General features: G+C 41.3%; 1 protein-coding gene across 12 annotated transcripts in view; it reads right to left on the minus strand.

The window, feature by feature from the left end:
* The window catches only part of SYNE3 (spectrin repeat containing nuclear envelope family member 3), a 96346-nt gene that overhangs the window by 22777 nt on the left and 57187 nt on the right, over positions 1–16382 (minus strand). For 8 of the 12 annotated variants that reach the window (XM_073349571.1, XM_073349569.1, XM_073349570.1 and 5 more), the window contains 4 exons: positions 13644–13770; positions 12583–12738; positions 7748–7897; positions 5738–5776 (listed from right to left, as the gene is read on the minus strand). In XM_073349571.1, the coding sequence (XP_073205672.1) occupies positions 5738–5776; positions 7748–7897; positions 12583–12738; positions 13644–13770 (472 nt within the window). Of the gene's footprint in view, positions 1–5737; positions 5777–7747; positions 7898–11105; positions 11249–12215; positions 12262–12582; positions 12739–13643; positions 13771–16382 lie in introns of those variants that run through there. The other 4 variants (XM_073349567.1, XM_073349572.1, XM_073349575.1 and 1 more) reach the window with 4 other exon arrangements.

Consider the following 16382-nt stretch of genomic DNA (forward strand, 5'->3'; position numbering starts at 1 on the left):
GGCATCCTCAGCAGAAAGATGATACAAGATATCACTTTGGACTCATTGGACATGGAAACTAAGATACCTTCTTACTCCTAGGATGGTGTCTCACCTTACAGACCCAGGATGGGGCAGTGTATGCAGCTTGCACTGCTGCTGCCAGTGCTGGTTTGTCATGTGGATAAATAGGAGATTCCACTTTCTGGGCACGTACTGTAACCAGTGCTAGATCTCCAAACACTGGGATAGATTCACTCCCCAGAAGATCCCTTAGCAGCAGAATAAGGATGCAGTAGTAAGGCAGTTCAATAGTGAGTGAAGCTGCCTGGCCCAGCCTCCCACTACGGGAGGAGGCAAAGCCAGGTTGATTCAGCCTTTTTCCTGGAACGTCTGCTGATGGGGCTCCTATAAAGTCTCAGCGAAACTGAACGCTGCCCTCCCTTATGCAGCCCTGGCCTGCACAGTCAGCCCAGAAAGCAGGGATTCTACACTTATGTCCCTGGAGGGGTGAATCTATGTCACTGTTTTAAATGGTAAGAAGTCCATTTTGCTGTGAAACATGCACACTTGCGGCATGTATTGTTGTTTGATTCCTAAACGTACAGGCTGGCCTGGGTGCACAAGAAATGAACAAAAACCACTTAGGCAAATTCTCCTTGGGAAGAAAATGTTCATGGTTGGAGCAAAGATGGGCTCCAGCCACAAATCTAAGATCCAGATCTGAACTACTCCAAAGATCTGGTGTATTTGGCCTTGAAGTTTTGGTTCAAGGGGAAAGAGTTCTGTTACTTAGGAGGAAAGATTTCCTCAGTGTTCATAAAATATGCATTAAACTGGGAAAAATATGTCGCCTTAATGCACTTTTTAAAAAGCATTTTCCATTTTACCAAGCATGTTATTTTACAGCAGACTTCAAATGACCAAACACCTGCCATGAGTCTGACCACCAAAGACATAAAATCTATGATGCATTTTTAACAGGACACTATATATATATATGCTGTGTTACTGTAAATGGATTTTGTTTTCTGTATACTTCTCGTCATATCTTAAGTTCAGTCTGTGTTATTACTGTTTTCTCCGAGACAAGGAGTGAGTGCTATCGCTTTATCCACAGTTTCCTGGATGGCTGCATTAATTTGATTGACTCAAGATCTATGGTGACTTCTAAAGAAGATTAAATTACACATTCCCTCTTGCCCATGTGCCGCTTGAGATTACATCCAGCAATTTCTCAAAGAGAAGCAATTAGGTGACTACAAATTTAATAAACCCTAATTATTTTGTTTGTACAAACAATAAAGCCAAAATTATTTGTGCAGCAAGGAACTGTAATTACTTTGAAAAAAAAAATCGAACAGTGCTACCTAACCTCAGAAATAACAAGTTTTGGATTTCCTGTTTATTCTAAAAATGCTCATGGAATATTTTCAGTTGGCTGGGAGCCAACCTTTGAAGGTAACATTTATCATCATTATTGTTTAGTATTTGCTCTATAATGTCCCAATGTGCTAGGTAAACTACAGACACAAATACACACATGTTACCCCATCACAGGCACCTGCCAAAAACTCACAGCCGCTGATACAATTTCCTGCAAATGCTTTTTGGGTTTTTTTTGGTTCGTCTATAAGATATCACTCTTAAAGAGATCATTATCCCACAGTGTTCATCCTGGGGGAAGGTCTAGCAAGGGGCATGTCCTCAGTAGACAAGAAGAATGAGAGAGGGAGTGAGTAGAAAGAAGCACATTAATATAAATGGAAGAAAGAAAAGGAATACTTGTGGCACCTTAGAGACTAACCAATTTATTTGCACATAAGCTTATAAATTGGTTCGTCTCTAAGGTGCCACAAGTACTCCGTTTCTTTTTGCGAACACAGACTAACACGGCTGCTACTCTGAAACCTGTCATAAATGGAAGAGGCTCTGACAACATTCAGCCATGCAGCGAGGCAATGGAATGGAAGCAGAACGACATGGAATGAGACTGGCAGCATCTGTGCCCTTCTATCCCCCACCCCAAACTATTAAAACACGGAAGAGGAAATGAGAATCACCAGGAAAAACACGTCACGGAAGCAAAAGATCAAATCAGCACCTGACATCGTGCCCCTGCTGCTGCTTCTATAAGGCTCCACATGGAAGAGGGATGGCACAAATCATCCAAGATGAAATTCACCCCCTGAGCAGAGGATCAGCACATGGCCTAGACACCATTCAAGTCCCCCAAACCGGGGTCTGCTCCTACTGCACATATGCTGAGGGGAGTGGATTTTACAAGTTATGAGGTGATTCAGCCCTTTCCCATGAGTGGTACACTATTTCAGGTACAAGTTAATTAACATAGGGCATTATTAGTCATTCACCCAGAGAATTTTCATTTGCTGCAGTTTTGAAGGGATGCAACCGACATAAAACGTATATTTAAAAATCCTTCACTCAGCTACTAACAACATCATAGATTATTTAACCTGAATTTTAAAAAACTACTACAAATATTTTAAAACTCTCATTTGCACCTCCCCATTTATGCTTTTTGTCCTTCTCCCAGCTCAGATAGCACTGAGACCAGACTGGTCAATGTCACTTTCTAATTCTCATGAGTTAGGACCCATGCTGTTATGCCAGGGGATGTTTAACTCATAGATGTATTTCTAGTCATAATGGACCCAATTCTGCTTTCAGTGGCAGCAATATGAATCTGGGATAACTCCATTGAGGTCCATGGACCATCACTGGTGTACACTGGCAGGTATAAACGACAGCAGCATCTGGATCATTAGCATTTCTAAATCACCTGGCACCTAGAACTGCCTGACAATGTTCTTTTAGGTGGAAAGGGAACTATTGTATTCTCGCCCACAACGTGTTCTCATTTCATCCGATGAAGTGAGCTGTAGCTCACGAAAGCTTATGCTCAAATAAATTGGTTAGTCGCTAAGGTGCCACAAGTACTCCTTTTCTTTTTTCATTCTTCTTCTGAATTTCTTTGTCTCTCCCCCTTTGCACTGGGTAGTTGTTCAGAGGTCAGGGAAGGGCTTCAGTACTCCTTGGCACAGATGACTTGCCTAGTGTGGGCCTAACTGATACTAACCGGCCAATATTTCATGCAGGTATCATCGGAAATGACCTGTGTATCTGCACATGGCTCAAGAGGATGAGAGAGACTGAGTACCAGCCAACATTAAGGTGCTGTGCTGAAGTCAAGGATGGAATCTCACTGCTCAATGGAGATACAACAGAGCCACAAGCATTTTCCGCTACACGCAACTCTGACCAAGAGAGCCATATTAAAAAAAAAAGTCCTTGATCGATTTTTTGAATTTTCCCTTTAGGGTCATTACCAAGGAAAAGTAGTTTTACTCAATGTCTGACAGCTTCTACAGCAGGAATTAAGATGACACATTGTTTTCCTAGTCTGATCAGGAACTTAAGGGAAGATTCTTGCCACTTGAGCTATCATGCTGAAAAAACATCCAGTGATCTTGCTATTTGGTTCACTACACCCAATGCCTAGTGCTGAGCTGCAGGTGCAATAACGTAAAGGCTTTGGGGGTTACCATGAGGGTTCAAGATTGGCCAGAATTATTCAAGAGAGGTGTGGGTATCACAATGCACATACTAGTACTTCACCAGGATAAGAACTGGGTAGGGCTTTACCGCATCTTTGGTACACCTGGGGAATAGTCTTGCTGCATTGGGAAGCCTTGGCATGGGGAGGACTCAGGGATGACAAGATGAGGTGTGCATAACAAGGGGACTTAATGCCAGGTGTGAGTGTTTAGCATCCCTTAACAGGAGTGAGATGTTGTTCTCAGGGGGAGAGATCAAGAGTTATTTGTGTGGTGATATAATCACAAAACTCATTATCCATTCATTTAACTTTGTATTGTGTAAATAAAGTCTCAATCTATACAATCTAATAACATGGCAGATGAGATGATGTAAAGTGGGAGCCAACTTTATGAACCAAGCAAATGCTGGTAGAGATAAAGGGCTTGATTCAATCCCATTAAGGGAAATGGAAAGACTCAAGATCAGGCTCCAAAAGAAGAACTGTTCCTGAACTTTAATCAAAAGCTGGTGTTTTCTTCTTTTCTTTCAAGCCTATCCCTTTTTGTCTTTTCTACTGTCTCTGCTCTTTGTTGTTTCAGCCTTTTATGTGAGTCCCAAGAGAAATTCCTTCACAGAATGCTGCACAGAATCAGGGCTTAGTCTAATAGCATTAGGCATATTACCTTACTTTACCTACAATTCTTCACTTGAAGGGACATGGACTGGATGAGCTAAATTAAAATTTCAAAATGTGAATTAGGAACCTGTAACACACTGTACCCCACAGTAGCACCCAGTAACCCCCATATACATCATTCCTATATGGGTGTGTTGTTTCATACAAAGCATGCCATGTAAGATATCTGCTGAGACCCATTGTTCTGTCAAAATATGTATATTGTTAGTGTGTATGAAGTTATGAGATTCTGTTAGATGGTTGTTATTGAAATATGTTGTGAGTTTGGGAGTCGCCCACTGATAGTTCTCCAGTAACAACAAAGGAGGTGACCAATACCCAGGCCAGCCTTAAACAACCATTAATCAGCAGGGGACTTGTAAGCAAGGGATTTACAATTCTGTACAAGGTTGTGCAAGCACTAGACAATGTGATTCATTTACACAAAACTACACCGGGGGAATACTCAATTCTGGGACTCCGCAAAGCCCACCAGGCTAGTGTTGACTTCCAATGAGATTTAGGCTCCTAAGGGCTAGATCTACAAAGGAGACTTAGGCTCAGCATTGCAATGCATAACATTTAGGCATCCCACTCCCTATTGGAATCCACAGCACCAAGTTAGGTGCCCAGACTCCCCATATAATGCACAGGGACAGATAGGCACCTAAGAACAGGATTCATAAAAGCCAGCACACACTGAGTGGAGAGCCACCTAACACAGCCAGTAGAGAATGCTGAGGAGAGGATGTAAGCTCCCAAATGTTTATTAATTATTATTAGGCACTTTCAAAAATGTTCACCCTCATCTACACAGGAGATGGACAGACATCCAATTCCTATGCTTCTGTGATGGCAGGATAGTCCAAGGGCAATACCCTTAAAAAGGAAACTGCTTCTCCTTTTTAAACTTGGAATATTTCTCAACCTCTTTACCACTGTGGGCCGCATATGCAGCTCTCCTCTATGTGTTATGTGGGATGCATCCACACAATATATATATATATAACCTGTATGGCCCTGAGGATGTCACATGGGCTGCAACTATGTGCTAAGTGGGCCGCAAGCGGCCCGCAGGTTAAAAACCACTGGTCTACACTATAGCTTCTACAGCAGGTCAGCTACAGCTGCATCTGTGTCACTTACAACCGAAGTATAACCTATACCAGTGGAATGGATTTTTCTGTTGAAGTAGTTAACCCAACTCTGCAGGAATTCTTCCATCAACCTAGCCTCATCTCAACTGGGGGTTAGGTCAACCTAGTTATGGTGCTCAGGGTGCAAAAAAAAAAGAAAGAAAAATGTTAGAGCCCTGAACGACGGAGCTAGGTTGATCTAATTTTTAAATGTACCCCGGGCCTTGTAGAAGAGCAGCTTCCTTATTAAGGTACTTTACATAGACACTTATCCTAAGGCATCCAACTCTTTTAAAGAACCTTAAAAAAAATCTCATTTAAAAGTAATTACCTGTGAAACCTCTAATCTAACATTTCTGAGTTTAATGATTGGAAAATTTTGTACCTTTCTGAATCCATCAGGTTCTTCCAAAGATCTAGGAGTCTGTTTAAAAAAAAGAAAAATATAAACACAAACACAAAATACCATGAAACTGAGATCCCAGTGGAACCTATAATGGAATATTCATTTCACAGGGGGAACGTTTCTTTCAAATTTCTGGTCATCTGGATAGGCTGAAACAGCAGGTGATTGGTGTTTAATGAGCTTTTTAATGCACAACAGAAATAAAGCCCAAATGGATTTTGTTTCCTAACAATGTAAGTTAGATGCAGTGTTACCTAAGAAATAGCTTTGATTTTACTGACACCTATTGACTAAATGTATTCTTACACAAGGTACTTGGGCAAAAAATGTACCACACAATAACTCTGATTTTACACTATTTCTGATTAACAGAGACTGCCCTTCACCTCCACTGCAAATCAAAGGATTTGTGTTCTAAATAAATACTTTCAATTTGAAACTCATTGACAGCTTCTTTGAAGACTAGCGGAGAAGGACTAAAACTACAGATTTTCTCCCACACCTTACAGCCAAGGTTTTCTAAAATATTGAGTCATTTTAGGTGGCTCATTTTTCAGGTGCCCAAGTTACAATACTTTAAAGAGGATTTATTGCCAAAAGTGCCAGGTACCCACAATCTAAAAACCAGGCCTCAAAGTTTGGCACCCAGAATCACTAGTCACTTTGGAAAATCAGGACTTAACTATGCAAATTTATGTTAAACTAACTGTAAATATCTTTATCATTATTTGCAATATTTGTTACTGGATAAACTCCATCTTCTTTACAATGTTTTCACATACAACTCTCTGATATAAAACTTTATGTTTACCCAGACCTATACTTTGGTCCTCACATTAAAATCAATTACAATTGTCTATGACATCAGCTCTTTATACCATTCCAAATGCTAAGCCCATGAAGTGAATGTGATAAAGAAACTGGCGCCTTTTGTAGTTTCTTTCTGAGACAATCGGTTCTGTTCTTGACTATACTGATCACATTGACTCACAGAGCACCACAGAACAGAAGACAATTACACAAATAAAGTTATGTGGGCATATAACCTTGTTACAGTAATTGTGCAAAAGAACATCCTGTGGGGGAGAGAAGGAGCAGGCGGGGGAAGGGAAGGAAGCCCCTGATTGGGATTGCCTCATTACATGTCTAAGAGAAAGTTATATATTACACACACACATACCAACTACATGGTATAAGGGCCCAGGGACTAGAACCCAGGTCTCTAGAATGTAGGGGAGTTGATATTCCCACAGTACCCCTGGGAGGCAATATGGAGGCATTGCCAGGGAGCACTGTGGAGAGTAGGTGCCTCAGGAAATACAACCCAAGAGACCCAGAGTGACAGTACCCTGCAGCCCTCTGTTTGGCCAAGTGCCCCCACTTAACCCCAGTAGTTGCCCCAGGAAGTTGTCTGGGCAACTACACAGATTTCAGTGTGCTGCAATGCCAGACTTTGCCTCTACTCCTGATATCTGATCTCTGACTCCAGCCTGACTTCAACCCTCAGTTCTGCCTCTGATCTCCAGTCTCTGACCCTGGCCTGACTCTGACCCTGACACTTGTTTATGAGATCTAGCCTTGCAATTCCTCCAACTCCAGCTCAGCGACTCCTGTCCCTGGTGGGCAGCTTCAGCCCAGCTGAGACCACTAGGCAAGACCATCTATGCCCCAGTCCCTTACACAATATCATGTTAGATGATATCACTATTGGGCCAAATCTGAAGTCTTTACTCAAGGAAAAGTAATGAGCATTGCTTGTGTGGAGACAAAGAGGCCACAGGATTTCTAATTGAATATTGAAAGTGCGTGTATATATAAATATATTCAATTGACTTCAGTGGGATTACCTATACACTGAAAGTTAAGCACCTGTTTATGTCCTTACTGGATTGGGACTATAGCTGTCAAAAAGCAGTGGTTACCTAAAAGAATTACGGAAAAGTACTACAGTGTATTTAATACTAACACCTCTGATGCCCATTCACCTACCAATGAGCTGCTGGAGTTTTTGAGTTTAGATTTATAGAGCATCCATTGATAACGCAGGTCCTCCACGTCTTCAGAGGTCCCGACAACTGTCTGAAGACTAAGGAGATCTTCAAAAAGACACTGCCCCTCAGGAACACGAGACTGCAGCTCCTTCAGGGAAAGACAAGGTTATCAGCAACATGGCATTTAAAGGAATCGCTGCCTTGCCAACACTAGAGATTCAGTCATTTAAAAGGACATTAGCATTGCATCCAGTTGGTGGGAACTCTGCATTTATGTTTATGCATTTATTTTTATTTTGCCATCACATATTCATGTAGGATGGTCTACATCTGCAGGATTTCTCTTAACTGAGGATTTTTATTGTTAGGTTTCCTCTTATAGTTGTCATTGTTGGTGGATTTTATTGTATTGATTATAAGTATTAAAACGCTGAGGATAAAAAATAAAAGACAGATTTTAGCCAGAAATGTTAAATTATCTGTGCCAAACAAGGTTGTTTGTGACATGGAAAAATGTCTTATGCAAATATTGTAGTATGACTCTGACCTTTCCATTGCAGCGTGGGGGCCCTTACAGATCTCCCCTCTCCCCTTACAGACCCACCTATCCTGTGAGTTTTATAGCAGGGAGATGTGATATGGCCCTGGATGCTGATTTTAGCTTTTAAATAATTTGAAAGGCTCCTGGCCACATTTCAGCCTCTGTACTGTGGAGGAGGATGAATGTCTTGGGAAAGAAGAACATCAAGCTGGAATGGAGGGAAAAGTTGGGACCCCCCTTCCAGATGATATCATGGTATCCTCTTGCACTGACGATACCCCTACGGGGGAGGGAATCCCAGTTGTTAGGCACAAACAGATAATAGTAACCAGGGATTCAGCTATTAGAAATATACATAGTTGGTTTGTGATGACCAGGACAGCCACACGGTGAATTGCCTGGAAGGTACAAAGCTTGCGAACCTCTTGAGACATCTAGATAGACATAAGTGCAGTGCTGGGGAGGAGTGGTAGTTATGGTATATGTGCTGTATATATATATATATATATATATATATATATATATATATACACCAATGGCATAGGGAAACATAATAGAGAGGTCCTAGAGGCCATATTTAGGCTGCTAGGTAAGAAATTAAAGTCCAGGACCTCCATGGTAGCATTCTCTGAAATGCTTCCAGTTCCACAGGCAAAACTGCAGGGTCTGAATGTATGGATGAGATGATGGTGTTGGGAGAAGCAATTTAGGTTTATTAGGAACTGGGGGATCTTCTGTGAAAGGAGGAGCCTACACAGGAAGAACGGGCTCCACCTAAACCATAACAGAACTAGACTGTTGGCATGTAAAATTAAAAAGATCATAGAGGAGTTTTTAAACTAAGAGATGGGGGACAGCTGAAAGCTGTGGAGAAGCACACAGTTCAGACAGAGGACAGGCAATACAATCCTTAGGAGAGGATTGATTAAAGAGCATACTTCTATATCCTAGTAAAGAGGAGAGGATAGAAAGTGATAAAGTAGAGGTAGGAACTGAAGAAAAACAGTCAAATGAAAAAGAGTCCCATTCAATTGAATCACATGAAGGCAGACAACTAAATATTGACAAATTTTATAAGTGTTTGTATACAAATGCTATAAGTCTAAATACTAAAATGGGAGAACTTGAGTGACTGGCATTAAATGAAGATACTGATATGAAAGACATCACAGAAACTTGGTAGAACAATGATAATCAATGGGACATGGTAATACCAGAGTACAAAATATATAGGAAAGACAGAATAGGTAGTACTGGTAGGAGACTGATACTATATGTGAAAGAAAGCATAGAGACAAATATAGTACAAATCTTAAATGAATCAAACTGTATCTTAGAAAATGGTACCTTAGAAATTCGAAGCTTGATTAACAAGAGTTTAGCAGTAGGAATATACTACTGACTAACTGACCAGGATGGTGGTGACTGTGAAATGCTCAGGGAGATTAGAGAGGCTACAAAAACAGCCCAATAATTATGGGGGATTTCAACTATCCCTATATTGACTGCGTACATGTCACCTCAGGACAGGATTCACAGATAAAATTTCTAGGCACCATTAATGACTGCTTCTTGTAGCAGCTAGTCCTGGAACCCACAAGGGGAGAGGCGATTGTTGAATTAGTCCTAAGTGGTGCACAGGATCTGGTCCAAGAGGTGAACATAGCTGAACCACTCAGTAAAATCAACAATAATATACTTAAACTTAACATCCTTGTAAAGGGCAAAATACAAAAGAAACCTACCACTGTAGCATTTAACTTCAAAAAGGGGGACTACACAAAAACGAGGACGCTAGTTAAACGGAAATTAAAAGGAACAATCACAAGAGTGAAATGCCTATAAGCTACATGGAAACTATTTTAAAACACCATAATAGAGGCTCAAACTACATGTAAACCCCACATGAAAAAAAATAGAAAGAGGACCAAACAAATGCCACCATTGCTAAACAGCAGACTAAAACAGAGGTGAGAGGCAAAAGGGCATCCTTCAAAAATTCGAGGCAAATAGACAGGACAATAAAGAGCATAAGCATGTCAAGTGTAAAAATATAATTAGGCAAGCCAAAAAAGAATTTGAAGAGCAACCAGCAAAAGACACAGAAACTAACAGCAAAATTTTTAAACTACATCAGAAGCAGGAAGCATGTCAACGGATGATCGAGGTGCTAAAGGAGCATCAAGAAAGACAAAGTCATCACACAGAAGCTGAATTAATTATTTGAATCGGTAGTTTGAGCCTCTATTATGGTGTTTTAAAATAGTTTCAATGTAGCTTGCAGGCATTTCACTCTTGTGACTGTTCCTTTTAATTTCCATTTAACTAGCTTCCTTGCTTTTGTGCAGTTCCCCTTTTTGAAGTTAAATGTGAGAGAGATTCCCACACGTGAGCTATTCTGTTTAGGTGACAAGTCTGAGGAACTACCCCAGACTGAGGTGTGAATAGAGAAAGTTTTAGAACTCATAAATTAAACAGTAATATGTCATCAAGACCAGATGGTGTTCACCCAAAAGTTCTGAAGGAACTCAAATATGAAATTGCAGAATTACTATCTGAAATATATAATTTTTTGCTTAAATCAGCCTCTGTATCAGATGACTGGCAGATAGTTATTTTTTAAAAAGACACCAGAGGTGATCCTGGCAATTACAGGCTGCTAAACCCAATTTCAGTACCAGGCAGACTGGTTGAAACTATAGAAAAGAACAGAATGATCAGACACATACATGAAGACAATATGTTAGGAAAGAGTCAACATAGCTTTTGTAAAGGGAAATCATGCCTCACCAATCTATTAGATTTCTTTGAGGAGGTCAAACATGTGGAGAAAGGTGATCCACTGGATATAGTGTACTTGGACTTTCAGAAAGTCTTTGACAAGGTCCCTCACGAAAGAGTCTTAAGCAAAGTAAGGAGTCATGGGATAAGAGGGAAGGTCCACTCAAGTACCAGTAACTGGTTAAAAGACAGGAAACAAATGGTAAGAATAAATGGTCACTTTTCAAATGGAATGCAGTAAACAGTGAGATCCCTCCAGGATTTGTGCACAGTACAACATATTCATAAATGATCTGTAAACAGGAGTTGTGGAACAATTTTTATAGCGGGGGTTCCGAGAGCCATTGAACCAAACTCTAAACCCTCTATATAACGAAAGCCACTTCAAGTCAGGGCATGCTGCAGCACCTATGTCTGTAAAAGGGTCAGGCAAAATCTGCAGATACTAAATTACTGAAGACAGTTAAGTTCATAGCTGACTGCGAAGAGTTCCAAAGGGATCTCACTAAACTGGGAGACTGGGCAACAAAATAGAAAGATGAAATTCAATGCTGACAAGCGCAATATAATGAACACTGGAAAAGATAATCCCAACTATACATACAAAATAATGGGGTCTCAATTAGCTGTTACCACTCAAGAAAGAGATCTTGGAGTCACTGTGGTTACTTCTCTGAAAACATCAACTCAATGTGCAGTGGTTGTCAAAAAAGCTAACACAATGTTAGGAACCATTAGGAAAGGGATAGATAATAGAAGTCAGAAAATATCATAATGCCACTGTATAAATTCATGGTATGACCATCCTTTGAATACTGAATGCAGTTCTGGTTGCCCCATCTCACAAAAGATATTAGAATTGGAACAAAATACAGAGAAGGGCAACAAAAGTGATTAGGGGTATGGAACAAATTCCCTATGAGGAGAGATTAAAAAGACTGGGACTGCTCATCTTAGAAAAGAGATGACTGAGAGAGGACATGATAGAGGTCTACAAAATCATGAATGTGTGGTGAAAGTGAATAGGGAAGTGTTATTTACCCCTTCATATAACACAAGAACTAGGGGTCACCCAATGAAATTAATAGGCAGCAGGTTTAAAACAAACATAAGAAAGTACTTCTTCCCACAACACACAGTCTACCTGTGGAACTTGCTGCCAGGGGATCTTGTGAAGACCAAAGGTATAACTAGGTTAAAAAAATAATTAGATAAGTTCATGGAGGATAGGTCTATTAATGCCCATTAGCTAAGATACTCAGGGATGGAACCCCATGCTGCCCGTGTCCGTAAACCTCTGAATACCAGAAGTTGGGACTGGATGACAGGTGATGGATCTCTTGATAATTGCCCAGTTCTGTTCATTCCCTCTGAAGCATCTGGCACTGGCCACTGTGAGAAGACTGGATACTAAGCTAGATAGACCATTGATATTACCCAGGATGGCCATTCTTAAGTTCATCTCCCAACATAATTCCCTACACTCAGAAAATTAGTGTTTGAAAACCAACCTTCAGCTTGCTCTGTATTGCTTTAACTTCTTCACAACTGGAGGGTTTCGTGACAAGAATCTTGCTCAGTTTGGCATTTTCTACATGTAACCACTGTTCAAAGTCCTTCATGAGTTTAAGGAGGTGACTGTTCTCTTCCTCTTTGCTCACATTTGCCTGAGTCACAGAACAAAACCCAAAAAGGAATTTATTAAAAAGGAAACAGACTTTATTATTACTGCCTTCAGTCACCAACAGCCTGATCATGTTCCTGCTGAATTCCCATTGACTCCAGTGGGGCATCACCAGGGTCCAGGTCTGGTCTCTCCTGTCTCATCTTAACTGAGGCCAATTCTACAAAGTGCTGAGTTCCTCCTGAGAGGTGCTGTGCACCCTCACCTTCCACTGAAGTCTCGAGTCCCACAGGCTCTCAATATAAGGAAGAACTTTAGGTCTGGATTTCCTATGTAGACAAAATCCCCTATGATTTTCATAGGAGTTATGCATGTAGAAGGACAAAATAATTGGAAATGGAGGAGGAGGCACCATCCATCTGTGATTCAAGTTATAATTAACTGGTCACAGGAAGGCGATGTCGGGCCAAGTCCTCAGCTGGCGTAAACCATCTGCACTGGAGCTATGCTGATTTACACCATCTGGGAATCTGGCCCTGGTTTTGCGCTACTAAAATTTGACAGTGGAATGAGGAATTTAGCAAAACACAGAAGGCTCCATGTGTTTTTTTCTAACTCTCTGCCTGGCATAATGGTACTATTTACAAGGGTCTCTACTATAACACATACCGTTTCATATCCAAAACAGTACATGTGAGTTTGGCTGAGTGACTTCCACTGATTTGTATGGGAGTCATGAAGCTATGCTCCTACATCAATCTTTCCAAATTGAAGATGTCAGATGTGCTTTCTAATGACCCAGTAAGGATCAGAGCCTTGAACCCCACATTTCAGATGTTTGCTGGACTTTGCAAATTGGAGAGTTTTACATACGGTATCAGACAGAGCCCAGGAGAAATGGGCTTTGTAAAGTTATTAAGGAACGCTGATACAGATTGCTTCTCTCACCTGGGAGCGCTTGAGAGTTACCTCTGAAGAGCCGAAGGCAAACCCAGTCGTCCGTGTATTACCCACGATGGTTATACTCTTCCTCGTATCAACCACTGTTGTATTTGGCTGCATGCTGCTGAGAAGGCTTCAAAATACAAAATCAGAGAAGTCAACGCAGTGATGCACCTGACAACTGATACATCCATGGAATGGGGGGAAGGGGTGGGGAACCAAACCAACATATCTATGCTTAGAAATATTATTACAATTATTTCCTTACTATTAATAAAGTAAGAACAAGTAACAAATCAGCCGTGTCACAAAGTATTAGTAGTACTCAGTGCTAGCACTGACTTGTAGCTCTTTAAAGAAAGTTATCAGAACAACACTCATCTCTGCACAAGCAACACCACTGATAGGATCTAATACTTCAGCCTGTCTGTTGATTTCCTTGACTTGCTCCCTCCTTGTACCATCTTGAGCCCCCTTGTCTCTACAGTGCTTCAAGCAAATGAAAAAGCATGGGACTCAAACCACTGCTGTCCCATGTAGCAGTTCTGGTGACTCCTCACTCTATTGGGGTCTCCTCACTCTATTGGGGTCATGTCTAGCTGACTAGGGTACCAAGAGGCTTTCCTGGCAGCAAGGAATCACTGGAGCATCACCAGTAACCCGAATCATGTAAATGTAGCTCCACACTGTACACGTTGGTGCAGGTTATTTTTGCGTGAATACGGGCACATACGCATGCACAGCACTGTGTTTGATGTTCAGCGAGGACCAGCAAATCCGAACAGCAGTAGGTACTATAGTGAATGCTGCTATAAATACGATTAGTATAGATAGGTAGGAAAGAATATTAGCTCTGCTTAGAATGTTGCAAAACATTAAGATCCAGCTCCAGAAGTGGCCCCTTGGAAAAGTACAGTTGACGAGAAGGATGGTCTTGCGGTTAAGGCACAACAGCAGGAGTCAGCTGATCTGGGTGCTATTCCTGTCTGCCGCAGACTTCCTGCATGACTGTGGGCTAGTCCCTGAAAGGGATACTGTCAACTTGAAATCTAGGCTCTTTAAAAAAGGAACGTTAAAGGTAATTTCAGGTTCTATGCTTGAGCCTGAATTTCCATTCCAGCTTTTGTGGGTTTTACAATCTCATTTTCATATTTAAAAAATATTTTCTCTCCATTATTGTAGTGTGGAAATACTACACATGGGAACAAGTGAAATTAACAACACACAAAGCACTGTCAAAATACATTTATTAAACAACATGAGAAACCTTTCCCCCTCTATTGTCTGAGTTACAGTTAATACCTAAAATGACTAACAGTACAATATTTTTGGAAAAGAGGGTGATTTTTTTTTAAAAGTTGCTGGCAACTCTTTAGCCCTTCCATTCCTCATTTTCCCCTACCACACAGAGATGGGCCTGAGCTGGATCCAAACTTTCTCAGTTTGGGAGCGCGTGGCTGTTGGGGTTTGGTTCAGGCCCATCTATAATTTTAGGCTCTGCCTCTTTAAGTATCCTTTCCTCTAAGGCTCCATATCAGGAGTGTTTCTTGGTGCATAACTACGCTCTGCCAATCTAAAACATTCTAAACAGTTAATATCAAGGTCTGCCAGTATTGTCTATAGATTTAATATAGTGCTGTACTTATGTACATCCAGAAAGCTCACATAATTAACATGGCTAGAATATGTAATCTATGCCCAATGAGGCTGTCATTTTATTGTCAAGGTCTCCAGTTAGCAAAGTGCAGATAATGAAATGCCACCGGGGATCAGCATTTGGCTCCCAAACATATCCCTCATTCCCACGCCTACGGGACTGCGAGCATGGTGCAGGCAGAGTGCTCTAACTAAGTTGCTTATATGGCGCCCATTAGGGGAATATCTGACTGACTCACAAGCTATGATGTATTTAGCCTCACAGCATCCTTGGGAGGTAGGGATTATTATCCCCATTTTACAGTTGAGGAATGAGGCACAGAGATGCTAAGGCCATGTCTACACCACAGCTGCTACAGCAGCATAGCTACGGCCTACTCTCTCACAATGCACAGTGAAAGAATTCATGGCATGACCATGGGACGTGTCCTCAGAAGTCTCAGTGCCATACAAGTGAGTGCAGTGCAGACACAGAAACTCAAGTGTTATTTTGCAGTGCAGCTGCTCTCACTTGAGCTCAGTGAACATGAGAGAAATAACTCAAGTGAAGACCACTAGAGTTACCTCTGCAGTGAAGACATACCAGTAACAGAACAGCTCATTTTAAAAGAAGGGGGGGGGGGGCAAGGAGGAGGGGTGAAGCAGCCAACAGAAGATTGGACAAGAGAAGAACATGCAACAGCCTGAAAAATGATGAATGAACGAAATGCCTCAGAACATCAAGGGTGGGTTGCACTGAGCTCCCTAGCGAGTCAGCAGTAGTTAGAGATTTTAACAAGCCTTACTACGGAGCAGTAGCAGGCAGGACTTGAAGATAATTAGTTTATTATTAGAGGCTTCAGAGTAAGCCAAAAGGGTTGTTGCATCTGGGAAGATCATCAAGCCAATGAGAGAAGAAATGCGCTTTAAAACAGGGGAATACAATGGACCGAGGGATGGGATTGCATTGCAGAAGAGGCATTGCAGATACAGGAAAGCATAGGGGCAGGAAAGCTATTCATTGTTATTGGTGGGTTATTTTATTTATTGAGCACCCAGCCAGACAGTGCACTAACTGCATTCAAACAGATAACTACACAGCCCCTGGCC

This window comes from Lepidochelys kempii, chromosome 6 (genome assembly GCF_965140265.1).
Source record: "Lepidochelys kempii isolate rLepKem1 chromosome 6, rLepKem1.hap2, whole genome shotgun sequence".
In the NCBI taxonomy this organism is placed as follows: Eukaryota; Metazoa; Chordata; order Testudines; family Cheloniidae; genus Lepidochelys; species Lepidochelys kempii.